General features: G+C 37.7%; 1 protein-coding gene across 1 annotated transcript in view; it reads right to left on the minus strand.

The window, feature by feature from the left end:
- The window catches only part of LRRK2 (leucine rich repeat kinase 2), a gene marked incomplete at both ends in the record, with an annotated part of 63,555 nt that overhangs the window by 3,532 nt on the left and 44,183 nt on the right, over positions 1–15,840 (minus strand). Inside the window, 17 exons of the mRNA XM_080363820.1 lie at positions 1,694–1,906; positions 2,636–2,788; positions 3,699–3,883; positions 4,694–4,766; positions 5,059–5,252; positions 6,250–6,444; positions 6,602–6,702; positions 8,589–8,759; positions 9,568–9,728; positions 10,389–10,579; positions 10,752–10,852; positions 11,147–11,293; positions 12,033–12,224; positions 12,378–12,524; positions 13,518–13,672; positions 14,601–14,788; positions 15,742–15,830. Of these exons, the coding sequence (XP_080219946.1) occupies positions 1,694–1,906; positions 2,636–2,788; positions 3,699–3,883; positions 4,694–4,766; positions 5,059–5,252; positions 6,250–6,444; positions 6,602–6,702; positions 8,589–8,759; positions 9,568–9,728; positions 10,389–10,579; positions 10,752–10,852; positions 11,147–11,293; positions 12,033–12,224; positions 12,378–12,524; positions 13,518–13,672; positions 14,601–14,788; positions 15,742–15,830 (2,656 nt within the window). The remainder of the gene's footprint in view (positions 1–1,693; positions 1,907–2,635; positions 2,789–3,698; positions 3,884–4,693; positions 4,767–5,058; positions 5,253–6,249; positions 6,445–6,601; positions 6,703–8,588; positions 8,760–9,567; positions 9,729–10,388; positions 10,580–10,751; positions 10,853–11,146; positions 11,294–12,032; positions 12,225–12,377; positions 12,525–13,517; positions 13,673–14,600; positions 14,789–15,741; positions 15,831–15,840) is intronic.

Here is a 15,840-nt window from a genome sequence, read left to right on the forward strand (position 1 = left end):
TACAAAAATGTTTCCCTCTATCTTCTCTCATTTCACACAAGCAATGCGTTACTGCTGAAGAATTGCTCAGCAGCCTCAGTGCCATTTGCACTGAATCTGTGAAAATCCAAGTAAAAATATTCTTTGAATTTAGGAAAAAACCCAACCCTGATATATTATTGCTGGGAAAAATGATCAAAAGAAAAACACCACTCATCAAACTGCATGTATCAATCTTACTTGCTATTCTTGAGATTTATGCAAATGCAGCTAAACTATTCCTACTGAAGTATTAGCTTTCCTACGCATAAAATTTTGATTTAAAATATTGTGGTGACTTGAAACAAAGAATATGAGACTCAATGTTTAAAAATCACACTATATTATTCTACACAATGTACTTTCCCTATCAATGCCAGTAAAAAGCGAGGCAAAATTTTGTTTTCATAGTAAGTATTCTTTACAAAATGCTAAAAGTGAAACGTCCATTTATAGTACTAATATGGTAGCTATCAGGACTAGAAGGACTGAAAATGCTGTGGTATTGAATCTGGACTGTATAGCTGGCACCAGCTGAGGACAGAACAGACTCTACAAACCTGCTCCCAGACAAAGGCAAGTTAGAGTAGCATGTAGCTTTTTTGACTCGTACAACGCTGTCAGCACTGTGAGCAAACTGCAGTCTATGGATGCTTCTGGTGTCAGAAAGGAATAAACAGCCCCCAAATTAAGCAGAAAACATCCACAGCCTGCAACAATCAAGTCTGCCAGCAGGATTACAGTGTGTTTCTGAGTCCACAACAACAGCTTCAGAGTCTGTTTTTGACAGCAATCATACTTTAGATCACACTGACAAGGGAACTCCGGAGTTTTTTTCAAGACGCAGTGGGAGGCAATGGGAACCCACACTTTGTACTACACAGTACTTTTTGAAGTCGTGTGTATTTTAAGTGTACACAGCACTGCAGTACAATGAACTCTGGAGTCCACTCATGGCCTTCAGTACTTTTGAGAGAGATGCAGGTGAGCGTACAGGGGAAGGAAGTTACAACAGCCAAGAAGTGCCCCATACTCAGCTATGCTCCTCTGGCTGTTTGTAATTAACACCGAAAACCCACAACTACTGTCTGCCTACAGCAGCTGGAAACAACTGGCCCTGGTGACAGGAACAGCTCATCTGCACAAGTCTGCACCCTGAGTCCAAACATGTGGTTCTGCTGGGACCTGCCTGTGACCCAAACCTAGAAGAACCATTCTTGAATAAGGATGGGAGAGGAAAGCAAGGCAATAGGCAATTAAGAAAAACTGATTAAAACCTAACAAGCTCCACAGAGAGAGAAGCCAGAAGCATAGAACTTAAGATGGAGAAAGAACATGGGCAGACACAGATCCAGACAAAGATGATGGGACAGAAGATGGTGAGAGCTGCGTTGAAGCACGGCACGTGGATGCAGTGAAGGTGACTGTGTCCATGTGCTGATCAGTGACCGGCCAGGACAGAGCTGTGGCTTTAGGAGGGCACAGGTGTGACAGCCTTCTGGAGTTCAGCTATCAGCACAGCGGCTGACACTCACTGAAGGTGACAGCAGCAGAACAGAATGCATGAACAAAACACAGAAAACACTAATCTGTTCTTGGAACAGCATGGCAAACAGGAGACAGCAATCCTGAACTTGGCACTGGTTTCAAAGTTCTTGTCACTCGATGGTTTTACTTACCTAGCTGAGCTGTTATCATGACTCTAATAGAATCACAAAAGTTGTCTATAACTCGTACAGGACGCCGTGTTGATAAATCAAGCAGCAAGATATGGCCTCCTCCTGTCCCTATCCACAGTGCCGTATTTTTCTGCAGGCAAATTGTCTTCACTCTTCCAGAATAAGCCAGTTTATGTTTTGATTCCTTAGTTAGTTTTTCTACTTTGTCCCTATAAGTATGGAGAGAATTTGTATTAAAATCTCATGGCACACTATTCCACAACTGCTAAAATGACTCTCTCAATAGCAGCCTTTTAAACAACCATTGATCAAGACAAGCTGCACAAATCTCATGCTTATCAGTTGATTGACTTGAAACAAACTACGATGAAAAACTACTGGACTTGTGAGACCCTGCTGGTCTCTTCAAAAGACCTTAAAATAAGAGGCAGGTATGTTTCTCTGCTCACTCCCAGTCTGCAGGAGAATAACCTCATTGCAAAGTGGGAGAAGAACACCTAGAGCTGCTCCAAACGTCAACAGGAAAATGGAATGGATGTGGCACATTAAGGGAGAAAAAAATTAAATGCAAATGAAAATCTGTGTCACTGTTAATGAAATTCTGATCTCATACTGAATCTGTGCACTGGAGAGAGAAGATATTCGGAGTATGCAGGAAGTAACCGGATGCAAAAGCATTAGTATCTCTTCTTTCTTGAGCAGTTAAATTAATCTTCTCCACATCATAGACAAATTGTGAAATATCATAAGGGTCTTAAAAAATTGAGATTCTGCATGGGATATTCTGAAGTTCTGGGCCAAAAGAGAGAGAAGGAATTGTACATTTGCCCAAAGAACTGGGCAAATCCCTTACCTCCAGGAGGTTAAGGTACTAGGCTAGAGAAGGCAATCTGATATCCAGCTTTCATCAGGCCATCAATCTGAAATAAAACACTTACTTAAGAAAACGTGCACAGTCAATTAGTTCAGAAAGTTTTTCTGTCTTCTTGTCCCAGATTTCCACAAAATGGCTGTTTTTCTTTGCCAAGTAGATAGATTTGTCTATTGCTATTGAAATAATGTTTGCATCACTGTAAGCATTATGACAGAACCTAGAAGAGAGAAGAACTCAAGTTAAATACACAGAAAATATACGGTAGAAAAACTTGACTATTATGGGGGGTTAACTTCCCTGTAACTCTTACACAATCATTCAGCCTTCACACCAAACTGGGCTAGGATATAACGGAAAGGGTTTGCTATAATCTTCCTACAGTTTGACATAAATTCTCACAGTAATGGAGTTGTGCTGATGATATCCCTGGAGGCACATTCATGCCCCAAAACCTATTAATAAATCTTTCCCATCTATCTGCTCAAATCACATATGCTCACAACTTGCTTTTTATTAACACATTATTTTCCAAAGAAAATTAATTTGCCAGAATAATGTTCTCTACTATCATAAAATCAAACACTGTGTTCCCTGCTCAGGAAAAATTCCCCTTAACTTCAGAGCCGGATTTGCCCATGCGAGAAGTATATCAAACACTCCAAAAACTTCAGTCTCTATTTTCTAATAATTAGCAGTCGGCAACCATACATGATTTAGGTCTATAGGGCAGAGACGTGCACACATATCATACTGACAAACATGTAAGAACAAATACTATGCTAAGTATGTGTGCATGATTCTAAATAAAGTAAAAAGGGTCTGGGCAAATGCAACTGGGGAAAAAACCTGATCTGTTGCATTTAGATATTTTTTAATAGATACTGACTTAATAAATCCTTTATATAGTAAAAATGTATATCCCTTGTTTAAAAGCATACCTTAAACATTACTTATTGATCTTATTTTAATGCACATTATGTTCCATCTGTATTACGGAAGGAAAAGAATGGAAACAAGAGAACTCAAAAGAACGAGCTCTAGAACAAGACACCACATCAAATACTGCCAGAAATCTTCAGTGAAAACAATGATAGAGCCAAGTAACATAATTTTAAAAATAAACTTACAGTTGACTTGTCTTTGTTTCAATGAGCTTTTGAATAGAGAAATCACTAGTCAGGGCAATGATGTTTGTTCCACAGCCTCCCCAGATTATATTTTTCTCAGATAAGTGTGAGGATTCATTTAAGCACATGAGTGGTGTGCTAACATTTCCTATAGTTAGTATCTTCAGAGGTGAAGCACCCTTACACTGCAAGAAAAAATATACTCTCCATCAGAAAGAAGGAGCATACAGACACTCAGAAACTCTTAAAAAGAGACCACACGGCCTGCCAAATTCAATTCACACAGCCAGATTTTCTGAACCATTACGGTATCTTACCAGAATGTTAGTGACTGAAAAGCACTATAGTCTCATTATAGATGTCCCACAGAAAACAGCCTGTGTGAGCGGGAAGGGGAGAGAGCTGGGACTGATACTTCTGCAACCTCAGCACAGCTCAATAACTGGACAGAATGTCACATCCATGTCTTACGAGATGTCTCACACTGGACTATCTTCTGGTTCTGCAATGCACTGCAAACGCATAATTGCTCTAAATTGCATATGGCCAGGAGCCAGCCCTCGGGAACCAGCTGATACAAACTGCCCCCAGCGTTTCTTTATCTGTTCTGTGAGCAGCACTCTGACCTACAGAAAATCTAAACAATCTTTTTGGAGATCTCCATTCTACTAAAATTTAGTGGGAACAAAATCAAAAAGTAGCTATAACAGCAAAAAAGGAGATTAAAACTGCTATATTCTTAACAAGAACTATTAATGTCACTCTCTAGTCAGTTTGCCAGGTCTTTTGAAGTCTTATAATGAGAAATAAACTCCCGCTCTTAACTCTATTGGTTTAAACAGACATTGTAAAACATGTGCATTTCCGCCAAGACTGCAGTAGGAAATTATTTTTAGTTTTAGAGAAGCAATTAAAAATAAGCTTCATGAAAGAAAGCTGCTATTGGCAGTTGCTTTACATATATTTTGTAGAATAGACAGCAAAAACAAGTCTACCTTTACTGCTCTGTCTTCAAAAACTGCCAGTTTGCCATCAGCTGTGCCTACCAAGAAGAAATTCTTCTGTTTGCTGAAATAAAATAAAATAATAAATTCTAGAAATGCCTTAATCAAGTAAGAAAAACTTAAATGAGGAGCCTCTGGTATTTCAAGAGTTTCACTGAACACTAACGGCAAATACAACCACCTGTGGTCAGGAATGAAGTCTCCAGTTACACTGGATGCAAAATTAAATCAATGTGCAGGCACAATAAGCAGTTGTCTGAACAAAACCGCATGAGTGTACAGAGGCCATCTTCTAAACATCTCTGTTTGGTCATACTTTCAAAATGTAACCCAAAATGTTTAAAATTCATTCGTACCTTTGCTTTGAAAGAGAATTACAGTATAAGCAAGTGATGGAATCTGACATTTTCTGCAGACGATGCCTTCTTGTTTCATCTTCTGTGTTAAGTGCCCACAGGGAACCGGACTGGGTTCCTGCTACAATCCAGTTTTCTTTATCAGTAGGAAGGGTTACTAAGGCCAAACTTAAAATTTTACTATCTGTGATATCCTGAGTCAGAAAAACAAACCAAAAAAGAAAAACAACATGGTTATGATTTCAGTAAGGGTAAATGTTAGTTAATTGCTGGTAATAAAAATGAAGTACAACCTTCTTGGACCCTGGACAGACCCAGGTCTTAATCTCCCCATTAAGAAATCTAATTCCCTAATAGCAGAAAACATCTTCAACTGTATCATCTGTCTTGGAAATTCTGGGAAGGACCCCTCAAACAGTAGACAGGAAAATCTCTAAGCTGAATGCTCTCTATTCATTAGCAAATGAATAGCTCTCTATTCACTAAGCAAATGGAACTACACTGCAATATATGTTCAGTGAAATTACTAGCAATAAAAGTACTGGTCTAATACTTGTTTCTCATTTTAGTTTTAGAAAAACATGCCATATAATTTACACAAAAAGCTACCAATTCAGATGTATCATGGTCAACAGATGGCAGATGGAAATATAACTTAAACAACTTTGATGGTGAGTCACAGTTCTGGCACACATGCTCATCTCAGCACATCTAACCTGGGTCAAGCCTTTCCCCTTTCCTGATGTCAAAAGACCAAGATGCACAAAAAGCAAATGAAAAGAGCTGGAGGGTATCACCCAAAGTGGCACAAGGAGGTGGCATCCATAGGAAGAGAGGAATTGTTAAGAGACCAGCTGCATGGTTAGGGAGGTAGTCATACAAAGGCTTGTGTAACTATTACTCCTTGTTCTTTCCTCCGTGCTAGAAATAGCTCCCATCTGAGGGGAAGAAAGGAACCTAGTAGTGGAAAGACAGCACTATGAGAAAGTTCAGGCTGGATGGCAGGAAGAAAAGAAGTGACTGTGTTTCTGCCTCATTTCATGGATACAATGATGACTCACTTATGAGCAAACTTTGTTCTCTCAAAGGTTAGCTTTCCAGAATTAATACCCTACTGTTAAAGCGCAATTAATCCTTCTGAAATACATCTGGGTGACAAAAAAATGGAAGAAATGGCAACTTTCCACGTACCTCACAGGTATGTCCATCTGTATTTAGGTTCACAAATGAAAGTTGTGCTTTTTCTGTGTTCCCATTGCCTATCCAGACTCCTGCCTTCTTGCAGCTTTGACTGGCAGCTACCATGCACTCTGCTGTGGACGTGCTGGGTATTGAAACGTACCTCATCAAACAGATAAGTTCTGCAGAATTCAGGATCTCGTAAACCTACACAGAAAGCCACAGCATGTACATGGTAATAACAATGGCTTGTACTGTGATAAATAAATAACAAGCAATGGATAACATTGTGAGAGATGTCAACTAAAACCCGGAAAATGGTATCACCTATAACAAAAATACAAATGAATAGACTAAGTCATACCTGGGAAGATGTTGGTCGTTCCTGAGGGTTTTCCTTCAAACACTTTTTAATTAAATTTTCAACTTCAGGCCATGGGGCACATCCATATTCTTTGACAGGATCTAAAATGTAAAATTAGATAACTTATTAACCAGCCTTTAACATAGCTCAGAAATGAGAGTTCTGAATAATTTTCTTCTTATTTAAAGAATTCATCTAAATTCTTACAGAGCTGCTCTAAGAAATATCATACTCTTAGGTAAAATGTCAGCATGAACAGCTTGGAATTGCTCATCTGCCATTAAATGCTAGAGCATGAAATGCCAGAGGTAGAGTCCTTTTCATTAAAAGCAGTTAAAGTGAATGGATTTTGCTTTAACATTTTTTTAATGTCCCTGTACTGGGACTGAATCACAGATATGTGACAGTTGTGTTTTGATTAATGCTGACCATTCAAGGGCACGTCATTTCAGTCTGTAGTCTTTTCAATTCCTGTGGACATTTATCTCCACATTTATTCTTCTGTGTTTGGTCAGAGTACGTGGAATACAGATGAATGTCCAATAAAATGTATAGCAATTTAGATAAACAACTCCATATAGTATTTATGAAATATGGAAGTTTAAATGCCCACTCAGTGCTTTGAATGTGTATCTTATGACTATAGGTGCTGAACTTTCTAAGAACAAATCACTCATGAATAATGGTGCCTGTGTTGCTTTTCCATTTAGTTCATCATAATCCACAGCAGGTATTCCAGTCCTACATTGACAGAGGTAACATTAATGATAAATACCTGCAAACGAAGAAATCCTGTTCAGCAAATGACAGGCACTGTTTACTTGTGAGCTCAGCCAGCCCCTTTTTTGGTGGAAATACATAAATGATGACCATGTGCACCAATGGGACTGTACTATCTCCAGAAATGAATACTTCTGATTATTTCATAGGGCTCACAATACAGAAAACAGCCAAATGGAGAGCTGCACTCAAGAGATACTTAGTCATCAGTTCTTGGGATGGCCTCTTTCGGGAGGGCGTTAAACAGCCTGAGCTATGAACTGAACTGTTCTCCTTCAGGAGCAGAAAATGCATGAACTGTCTGTCCCTCCTAACAGAGAAGCCATGCCACATGAAGTGGTACTGTTGCTGCCCTTTCCTAGACGGACTGACTTTTCAGTCTTAAAGAATGTTTCACAAGTATATCCGCTATTGCAGGGCAATAAATAAGAACGCCACACATTAAGCTTGTAATACTATAAAAATTCATCAGCTTTTTTTCCACAGAAGTTGCCAAATAGTGAATTCTACTGTCCAGCTGACTACAGCACATCCAGTCTGACAGTCCGTTTCATCTCCCTTCCAGCAGCCAACAACTACGTGTTCTAATACAGGCAGAATATGAAGAATGTTACATAGCTGCGCAGGGACCTCACACTCTTGACAAGTTAAAAGGGAATTCCTATTTAAAACCTTAAGGGGTAGCTGCCCTTTTAATGTGGTGGCACTTCTTTGTTTTTCAAGAAGATTTCACAGGGTTTTTTGAAGATTTTAAGATATACAGCTTCTCAGTAATGGAATTTTTAATGTAAAGTATCATGATCAAAGAACAGAAGTGGAACTGTGTTTTTCTTAGTGCATGATATGCATTATCGCAGCAATATGTAAGGGTCAGGTCCAGACACTGGTATTAGAAGGTACCTTCAGCAACATCAGTTCTTAGCTGGGTCTGGATAAAATCCCAAATATACAAAACCTCTGTTTCTTTATAAAGTGAACCAGCTGGATTCCTTGAAATTGCAATGAAATTATAACCAGTTTGATGTTGAACAGATGCCTATTTCTCACTATTTCAAGACCATGTGAAATTAGGAGAAGCTTCTAAAAATTGCTGTTATTTAGTCTCCTCCTCTGATCACTTATCACAAGATAAAACATGAGAGGTGTCATTTTTAGAGGAGACAACACAAATGGTCCGCTTTCATGTTAAAACTTAACCAAGGCATACCTGGTAACTTTCCTTGTATTGCTAATTCATCAAACTCATTTGGAAACTTCAAGCCTTCCATTATTCTACCTCCTCCTGTTAAAATGTCATAAAGCAGCAAGCCAAATGAATAAACATCAGCTTGCTGATTGTAAATAACATTTCCTCTGGCAACCTCCGGTGCTCGAAATCCTGCAAATAAACAATTCATTAATAGTTATGATTCATAGCACGATGAAGCCATCTTTGTCCTTTTAAGAGCAAACACTTACTGATAAAAATGTCACAGGAAGTAAACCAAAAATAGCATGTTATTTCTGGGCTGCCACTAGCCTGCATGTGGCAGACCTCCAAAAATATCAGCAATCAGTACAATGGAAAGGGACAGTACACAGTTACAGAGCTCCTGCACCACTACACATAAATTAACTCATTTATCAATGAATATTGAAAATGAAGGACAAGTCTGCAGACATTACTGAAGGCCTAGCATTTAACACTTGAAGTCATGCCCTCATGCACAATTTCCAAGACCTAAAGGCACTTTTCAAAGTTGTTGAATTGTTCAGTGCTTTAAAATAGATACTGATATGCTCTCTATAAAGTCACGAAACAGTGAAGGTATTTATAGTCTTTGAAAAAAATTGACTTATTTATGCATTACTGAAAATTAAAACAACAATTTTAGTAGTATAATTTCAATATTACAATAACCATACTGAAACAAGATAGAAAGAAATAATAATGAATGCATGTAATTTATTTTTTTTCCTTTTTAAACTTTTAGTACACTCCTTGATTCTTCTAAAAGGGGTTAAAACATGATTAGGAAGAAAGGCCAAGAGGTATAAATCTGGCATCACAACTTGTAATACAATTAGGACTACATTTTGTGATTTTGACTGGAGTATAAATTCGAGTTACTTCTTACACACTAAGTAAAAAACGTATTAGCTATTTTTTGACCTAACGCACTGTAAACCAAAGCATTTTTCCATACCTGGTGTACCTTCGGAGGTTTTTATTCCCATTCTGCAACAATACTGGGCAATGCCATAGTCAGCTATTTTTGCAATAACAGCTGAATTGGGATATAGGGTAAAGAGCAACACGTTGTGAGGCTTTAAATCACGGTAGATGATCATTGCTGAATGCAGGTACCTGTTAATCAAAAAGGTATTTATTGAAAGCATTCCTAATTCAGGGATGCATCTATACACACGCACAGAATGCATTATTCCCACAACAGTAAAATGTGCTTTCAAATGTTAAAAACTGTCAAATACCACCAATGTGACACCACCTTATGGGATACTGACTTCAGAACAGTTCTGAAATACTATTTACTGGCACATAAGCATTGCAGTATTCTAGTACCAAGTCTCATGTGAAGTGTCACTGGAAGTTGAAAACTGAATCTTAGAAGTTTAAGCTTCATTGGTCCCTGGGCTCCTTTGCAGGTTTTGTGGTCTTACAGTCACACTTCAATGGCTCCTGAAGACATTCATGGACTTTCAGAACTTTAAAAATGCACTATATTAATTTATTTGACATTTTAATAAGAAACCAACAGCCACATAGAAATTCTACCCAGAGCTTTTGCTATTTCTCTACTTATATGAGCACCACTTGTTAGCAGAAAAAAATAGGTAACCAAAGTTTGTGATATACATATCAGCTGAACAATCTTAAAAATACAAGCATTTTTCTAACCCAGGGAATATTCTGCTTGAGATACAAGAAAAGATAAGCTTTTTATTTGCAGTATATCCCACTTGCAGCTGTATTGCGTTTTTACAGCAACGGAGATGTTACATTTACCTTAAGCCATCAGCTACATGCAGAGCTATCCTGTGCTGAAGCGTTCGAGTTAAACTCGCGTTGTCTTGTTGGAGCAAACGATCGAGAGACCCTTTAAGGGCTAATTCCATCACCAGCATTCGGGGACGGATTGCAGCAGCCAGCAGAGACACTAAACTGGGGTGATGGAGGTGACAAAGCACTGCAAGCTCCTGTAAATTGTAAAATCAGATGACATACTGCAAATAGCATAACCTCTGCAGCTCAGAAGTCAACTCAGCAATGTTTTGGAGTGAAGACTTGCACTTCACTTAAGCATTTAAGCTCTTTACTAGGGTTGGTATTGCAAGAGCAGCACTACAGAAAAAAGGCAATATTTCTTACTTGTCTTAGGAGCCTGAGGGAAGTGTGTTTATTGAAAATCTTTACAGCAACCTCTTCTCCACCATAGGATGCACGGTACACAGACCCAAACCCACCATCACCTTTTCAACGATAAAATGGAAAAGAACATTAAAAACAGAGGTGCATCAACCATTTCTTAAAAATATAGCTGAAAGGGATCAGTTTTTAAATGTTTGGATCATCTGCTGTGTTAAGCTTCATGATCAGTAATCTAAACACATAAAGAACTGTCCTAGCATACAAGGTAATGGAAAATTCAAAACTCGATAGCCTCAGGAGAAATCTGTAAAATGTTTTCCATATGTTGCTGAACTGACTTCAATGTCTTTATTTACACAAGCTCTGTTAAAAAACCCCTACAAAACAATGCATACCCAAAAGAAATTCAGGAGCTTCATCAAATTCCAGTTCATCATGGTTCAACATAATATTTCTAGGCAAATCAGCCAATATCAAATCGGGAGCGATCTGAGCTATTGGAACGGTATGTCTTGGTTGATCTGGATTTACCAAAAGATCACCTAAGGAAAAACAAATGAGACAATGGAAAAAAAACCCCAGAGGTAGTCATTAATCAAAAAGCACAGAAAGGTACATGGATCTCTGTGAGTGCACATGATCAATGTACCTAAAATTAAATCCATGTGTGTGTATTTATATACAAGCACACACACGCATAAATACACGTACACACATATATATATGGAACGGAACACTAAGTTTAGCATTCAACTTAGCGTAACCTACATGTTTAAGTATTTTCCAGGTTCTGTATATGTGCCAATCAAATGTGATATAGCAACTGTTGCTAGGAAACACCACCAAACTAACCAAGGGATTTTCTGTCTATAAAAGGAAAGAACTCTAATAGTATGTAGAATGTCATCTGAATATTGCATTTTAAATTACTGTTCTACGTGGTCCAACCAAAAGATCTAGTATCAGTTTTACTCTGTGCTGGATTGAATTTCACAAATGAAATTGCGTTATCAGTATCATGACAAAATTAGTCTTTTCATTATTGCCATTTGTACATGACTATACAGAGTAGCTGCAATCTGTTCCATATTCTGTACCTATACAGATGGCTCCTACATAAAAAAGAAGAAATGGATTTTGATTTACACTGTAATTATTTATTGGAAAAATGAAACATTTTTAAATCAAGTGAAGTACCCAAACCTTATAAAAAGTGTGTTGTATAGTATTTATCTGATTACACGTTTACCTCTATGTCCCACAAATGGCATAAATATATACCTTCTTCAGCTTTTTTAAGTAAGTCATCGAGCAGTATTTTTTGGTGTTCTTCACCATCTTGAAAGCTGTACATAGCCCATTTCTTCAACAGGGTTTCCCCTTCACCACACACATCTATATCCAGCAAACCTGGAAACCATTCTTCCATAAGAGAATCTATGTGATCCACAACTTGCCCCAAAAGGATGCACCCTTTAAGAAACCAAAAGAGGGAAATTACAGCCTTAATCTGGCATTCTTGTAATTACAAAGCTAAACTCTACATTCCAAAGGCAAAAGCACAACAAACCAAAATGCCAAGCTGCAATAAAACCGGAGCAAAAATCAGGCTCAGGAATAATTAACCTTTTCTGCCAGAAGGTGCTGTAATTTTCAAAAAACTGTCTGGGTTGTTGTCAAATACTGCCGATTCCACTAGACAATAAGCTTCAGGAGACCAATTCAAGTAGATGCCTTGTCTCCAATACATTCTATTAGGACGAAGAGCTCGTGCTAGAAAACACAAAATTAGGTTAAAAATCTGATCTCCAATATGAATGTCATATTTTAAAATGTTCACAATAATTCATGGTACTTAAAATATTTAATTATTATTGCAATTTTACATCTACCCAAATAACAAACAAAAGAAAGGTTACAACTTTACAGACAGAACAGCTCCACAAAAGCTGAATATAGGTCAACTGGTGTTCAGTTCTACTTAATCAGATGGTAAGTCATGTAGCAGGTGATGCATGCAGGGATTACAGAAATGCTTAGGTACATTCAGGTTCTAACACAGAATATCTTAGGCAACATATGAAAAAAAGTCAGTGGTTTAAATTTTCCCCCTATTATACAGTCATGAAACAGCAAGATGTGCCTGGAATTCTGTGCTCAGAAGGAAACTGAATGCCAGGAGAGCAGGCAGTTACAAATCATACTTGTAGAGCATTAGCAATGCTTATTTCTCATACTTTCTTTGTCACCAGTGTTCACAAATCACACATTAAAAAAAGCAAAGAAGAATGAAGTTGCAAAGTTCAGCAGATAGATCTGATGTCAAAGCACGGAATTATTACAAAAAAATTAAAGACAGCCCCCTCCCCCGCCCATCTCATAAAAGCAAATTTTGTAGACTTTCATAAAGGGAGACTCAATGAACTGCAGCAAAGCAGTTTGTTTTCCTCTGTGAAAGACATATCCTTTCCTGTATTCGTTGTTGAAGCCAGCAGCAATATTGCATAAAAATAAGGATTTCCTCCATCTTTAGCATGTGAAGGAGAGAAACAGTCTGCTTACAACCTTCACTTTCTTTTGCACACTACTGTAAAGATCAAGCACTATCTGTTCCTGGATGTTTCTAAGTTATAAAAATGACTGCTGTGCTTTTTCTCACATTTGTGAAGGAGACAGAAATTAGGTAAAGCAAAACAACATTGGGCATTAGAGCTTTAGCATGCAGGTGATGGCATTCAAAGCAAACATGCTCACTATTGCATGTACCTCTTCCTGACAGCATGTAAGGTGATATTTCAAGCAACCTGTTGATCAGCCTGGACCAAAATCCCATAGGAAAGTATGGCATCTCATAAAGCCTGATGATAATTTCTGAATTTTCACAGTGGGGAAGCTCTATAACAGGTCTGTGATCAGACAAACTGAAAGAATAAAGATATTAGACCATATTTAATAATGTACTTTATCCAAACTGACTGATGACATACATTATTTATTATGTAAAATGTATTCTTTATTAATGAATGAATGGTTCAAATGATCAGGGAACAGACAGTGTATTTGCTTATTCTGCTTGCTTGTGCTAAAGTCAAGTTCTGCTGTAATTTAAATCCAACAGAACCTCACTGACAATCATTAGATATTGAATGTAAATGTGAAAAAAACCTGAGACACACATAAGGCAGGTAACACATTCAGATAAAGTCTTTCTGTCCCAGGACTTTCAAGAACATAGAAACTCTAATCAATGCAAGCATGCAACATTTGCTCAATTAAGCAAAACAATCATTACAAAACACATTAGGGAAATCTCTTACAGGCAGAGAAACTGTTTTACCTGCTTCAGATAAAGCAAAGACATCACATTGAAATTCATAACACTTTTTTGTCACCACACTTAATAACTAGACTATGTGGAGGAGATACTGCCTCCAAGTAACTTGATGGGGGTTCTTGCTCCAAGCTTATAGGCTATAGACATTCATGGTTATCTTTTATATTGCAATAAATATCTGTAATGCTGGCACACCAGGATGTAAATCTAAATTATAATCTTCCTGCTGTAGTCTGAAAGCACAGTAAATGTAAAAGAAATATTATCCTCAAAAAGCATTTTATCACGTATAGATTCCATTTACCCTCCAAGTTAATGTGATGTAAGCTTTATCTGCTACAAGATCAGCTTAACATGTCTGTGAAAGCCTTTATTAAATGTAGTGTAGTAAGTATATATCATGCTTTCATATACCAAATTGCTTTGATGGTCAGTTAAACTAGTTAGCCTGATGGGAGGTTTTTATTTTGATCGATCTCTATGGCTCTCATTTGTGAGGTGAGCTCTTTTCTTACCTGCTTGGGATTAGTAGCTGGTCCTCTCCTAATGGCAAAGCAATCTGAAACTTCTCCAGAAGCTTAAAGTATTGTGACATGTAGATCTTAGGAAACTTGCTCTTCTTTAAAAGGAATTTTTCCACATCTGAACGCTTTACAATTCCCTTAGGATATTTAGAACAGCCTTCCACTTTCACGGTCAGAATCTTTCAAAAAAAGTAAAACAATTTCAGGTGTGCAGTCATGATGAGATTGCATTTTCCTGCAATATTTGGTAGCCTATCATTTAGGTGGAAAAATGGACTCAGATTCACAGTGAAACCAAACATTTCCATAATACTAGTCAGCAAGAAGACAGCAGTGAAAACATTTTGCCTGTCCAAGCCACTAATGTGCCACCATTCTCCAGTAGCATTCACTGCTCCAATTTGTATGGAAATTTATTTGTGAACATGTTCTCTGAAAGGAGCCTGTGTACAGTGATTTTTCATATCAGCACTTCATACAAGCATATTGATCTTGATCTTGATCTTCTAGGTCTTTTCTCACTCTTAACCCCACCAGCTTTAAAAGCTCAAACTTATATTTTTGCTATCCCATTTCCTGCACTGAATGAAAGGTAAAGTTTCAGAGGTTAGGAAATCTGAATATATATAGAAAATTTTGAGAGTGTTTCTAGATCAACATATCAATGATGGTTTCACTGAAGCAGTCGGTCTGCTGCTACTCTCCCATCCCAACATATGAATCCTTATCACTCACTTTCCTCTCCCATCAGTAACAAGCTTACCATGACCCTTCTTGCCCCATTCTTACTACTTTAAACCAAAGTTCCAGTTATCACCTCAAGCTATTGCACCATATTACACGATTACTCTGCATCCATGGAGTTTTTCTGTTCTACATGTATTCTTGTGTCCGGTGCAGTTTAAATTACACTGGACATTACAGTGTAAAAACATAGAACCACTGAGACAGACAGTTGTGTAGAAAGCAAAGGAAACAGAAAGAGTCAGTTAAACCAATCCGAGCCCTGAGATAATTCTAAATCATGAAACAGTAAAGAAAGAGTGAAGAAGAATCACTAGTAAGGTACAGTGGTTTGAGACAAGGTAAAAATTTCCATGAATTTAGATACAAAAAAGAAACAGAGTCTAACCTGTGCCATGATTTTACATAACCACTTAGGATCTACAAAATACAGATCTCTCAGCTGCAGGGCTGGGTCTTGAAAATGAAGGAGTACTCCTGTACAAAG

Source organism: Nesoenas mayeri (genome assembly GCF_963082525.1).
Source record: "Nesoenas mayeri genome assembly, chromosome: 1".
Classification (NCBI taxonomy): domain Eukaryota; kingdom Metazoa; phylum Chordata; class Aves; order Columbiformes; family Columbidae; genus Nesoenas; species Nesoenas mayeri.